Below are 2,947 nucleotides of genomic sequence, written 5' to 3'. Positions count from 1 at the left end.
GAGAGAGAGACAGAGACACAGGCAGAGGGAGAAGCAGGCTCCATGCACCAGGAGCCCGACGTGGGATTCGATCCCGGGTCTCCAGGATCGCACCCTGGGCCAAAGGCAGGTGCCAAACCGCTGCGCCACCCAGGGATCCCAGGGAGTGGAGTGTTAAGTATATACCCTAGACCAGTTCCAGTAGCCATCTCCACCAGGCCAATGACTCAGGTTAAGACTTGGAGAGGAGCTCAGTCAGGAATATAAAAGTGTGACATCATGAAGGTGAGTGTGGAACTTCCCAGAGGGTAGCCGGACTTTGAGGGATGCTGAAAGGAGAACCTGTGGGAGTTGCTAGTGATGCAGCTTGAATCAAGTGAAAAGGAAGGAATGTATGATGGCCTGGAAGCCCAGCAGTTAGGATAGAGTATCAGGTTTTTTGGTTTTTTTTTTAAGATTTTATTTATTTATTCTTTTCTAAAGATTTATTTATTTATTCATGAGACACACACACACACACAGACAGAGACATAGGCAGAGGGAGAAGCAGGCTCCATGCAGGGAGCCTGATGCAGGACTCGATCCTGGGACTCCAGGATCACGCCCTGGGCTGAAGGCAGGCGCTAAAGCACTGAGCCCCCCAGGTGTCCTGAGAGGGTATCAGTTTTAAGCATCCAGCAACTATTACTCACCCCGATGGGAAGGAGAGAGGTGGAAGATTGTAGCTTGCCGCCAGAGGGGACTGGAGCTTAGAGCTTAGCCAGGGCTTCACACCTGGATGAAGCAATCTATCTGGTTTCACCCAAGTAGCTTCTGGGCTTTCACCTTAGTTGGACTGAGTTCAAATCCCACTGTGCTACCTAGACTGTGTAAACCTAGGAAAGTGGCCTAACTTCTCTGAGCCTCTGGTTCCTTATTGATTAAATGAAAATATTATCATGTTCTTCATATGGCTATTAAGAATTAGTTCTTATGTAACACTCTAGAGAGGATTGGGAGACAGTGTGAAAGAAGTCCCAGCATGGATTGGCTATAAGGCTAATTACCAATCATGAGTCTTGAGACAGACACAGGGCTGAATTTTGCTCTTACCATAACTAGGTGTGTATGTTTGGGCAAAATACTTAACCTACATAAGCCTACAATATGGGAGTGTTTCCTAGTCATAGAATACACTTAGCATGTACCAAATCTGAGGCAAACAGCTTCCTCCTATGTAAAGTGGAAAAAATACTAGTACCTGCTTTCTAGGGTTTTTTTTTTTCCCTAGGGTTTATACAAACTTAAAGTTAGATGCTCATAAGTAACTTGATTCAGTGCCTAATGTAGGAGCTTCACTCAAATATTAGAATATTTGGAAGGGCTGGGAGGATGGGGTGCCGGGAACAGGTGGCTAATTGGAAAGAGCACCAAGATATCCTCAGTAATGTAGTGGTGAGGGCATCCCTAAGCACAGGCCTCACCATTTGGGGCAGGTGGGTATGACCAGAAGTGTCACCAAGCGTAGACACAGACTAGCTGGCTTCTGGCCAGCAAAATGTGTTTCCCTTTGCCTGGAAACCGGGAGGAGTGGCTGAGGCACGCACGGCATGGAGGAGAGCAGTGCCACTAAAAACTGGTGAGGAGTCTGCTCCGGACCTCTCTGGCTCCCCCAAATGCTGGGGACCAGCTCCCCTGGGCTGAAGGAGACGACTGGGGAACCACCTGGGAAGAACACTTCACCGCTAAGGGCTTGAAAAGGCCTTGGGTCCTTACTGCCTACTGAGAGCCAGGGGTTCGGCCCAGCCCTGGGACAAGAGGTGAGATGGAAAGTGAATGCCTTAGGAAGAGTTCCCCAAAACCATCAGGCGCGGTGCATGGGCTCCTGCTGTGAACCAGAACTGTGGGTTACAAGGCCCCAGGGATGGGTAGTGGAGGTAGAACAAAGGGTTTCCCCACACACTCCCACTGCAGGTGCGGACCAGCTCCCAGCATGTACTCCTTCAGCAGCCTGGCGCCCGGGGAAGGCATCTGGCCTCCCCTACAGCCCCTCCCCTATGCCTACCTGACTGGCCCTCTGCTGCTGCCCCCCATCCACGCTCACAGCTTCTGCAGCCGGCCCCCCGGCCTGATCGCAGGTGAGTGGCCGGCTCCGCGGGAATACCACTGCTTCCACGGCCCGGGCGCGCCCCTGGCGGCCGCGCCGCCCTCGTGGGCCTTCCCGCAGGCCTACGCCGCGGCCCTGCGCCCGCGTTTCCCCGCTCCAGGCTGCCTGGGGCCATCGCTACGAGGGACCGCGGCGGAGGGGAGCGCGGCTGCCCGGCGCGAGGCCCCGTGGCCGGAGGGCGCCAGCCAGCAGGCCGAGCTGCGCTGGGGCCGCGTGGAGCGCGCGCTGGACCCGCGCCTCGAGCTGCCGGACCTAGTGCGCCGGGAGCTGCGGCGCGTGTACGGCACGTACCCGCGCACCGACGTGCGCGTCACCTACCGCGGCGGGCAGTTCCTGCTTCGGGCCGCGCCGCGCGTCCGCGAGCACGAGTACCGTGTGCAGAGGCGCGTGCTGCGGCCGCCCGCCAGCGGCGACAGCGGCGACAGCAGCCAGGCCGCGGAAGCGGCGGAGTGTGGCCGCCGGAGGAAGAGGAAAGGCCCGAGCTGAGGACGCCGCAGGGCCCGGCGGCCGGCCCGGTGAGCACGCGCGCGCCTCTCCTCTCCTGCGCCCGCCGCCTCCGGCCCGCTACTGGGGAGACCTCCGCGGCGCGCCGGCGCCGGTGCACCTGTCACCTCGCTTTTTGCTTTCGTTTTTTACCGAGCCTACACGCCGCCCACCTGCTGCACTTCCCTAATTTCCCTCGCGTTTTTGCTGGATAGCGGGGGAAGGGCCAGAAGAGATCCAGAACATCTCGGGCGGGTGTCCTGTTTCTCTTCCCTTCCACTCGGACTTGGGAAACGTGGGTGTGAGCTGGAAGAGGGGCGTGGACCCTTTGTTTCGCCC

General features: G+C 57.3%; 1 protein-coding gene across 1 annotated transcript; it reads left to right on the top strand.

Annotated features, from left to right (window-relative positions):
- The first annotated feature begins 1,541 nt into the window (after positions 1-1,541).
- C28H10orf95 (chromosome 28 C10orf95 homolog) lies at positions 1,542-2,611 on the top strand. Its single transcript, XM_025467048.3, has 2 exons — positions 1,542-1,778; positions 1,933-2,611. Exon 2 carries the CDS (start codon positions 1,952-1,954, stop codon positions 2,609-2,611), a length of 660 nt encoding a protein of 219 aa, XP_025322833.3. The 5' UTR covers positions 1,542-1,778; positions 1,933-1,951.
- The last annotated feature ends 336 nt before the right edge of the window (positions 2,612-2,947 follow it).

The sequence above is a fragment of the Canis lupus genome, chromosome 28 (genome assembly GCF_003254725.2).
Source record: "Canis lupus dingo isolate Sandy chromosome 28, ASM325472v2, whole genome shotgun sequence".
Classification (NCBI taxonomy): Eukaryota; Metazoa; Chordata; class Mammalia; order Carnivora; family Canidae; genus Canis; species Canis lupus.
The sequence above is the reverse complement of the archived record's forward strand: the minus strand, read 5'-3'. Positions and strand labels throughout refer to the sequence as shown.

Coding starts and splice junctions, on each gene's coding strand:
- C28H10orf95 (XM_025467048.3), top strand. CDS start 1,952: ATGTACTCCTTCAGCAGCCTGGCGCCCGGGGAAGGCATCTGGCCTCCC.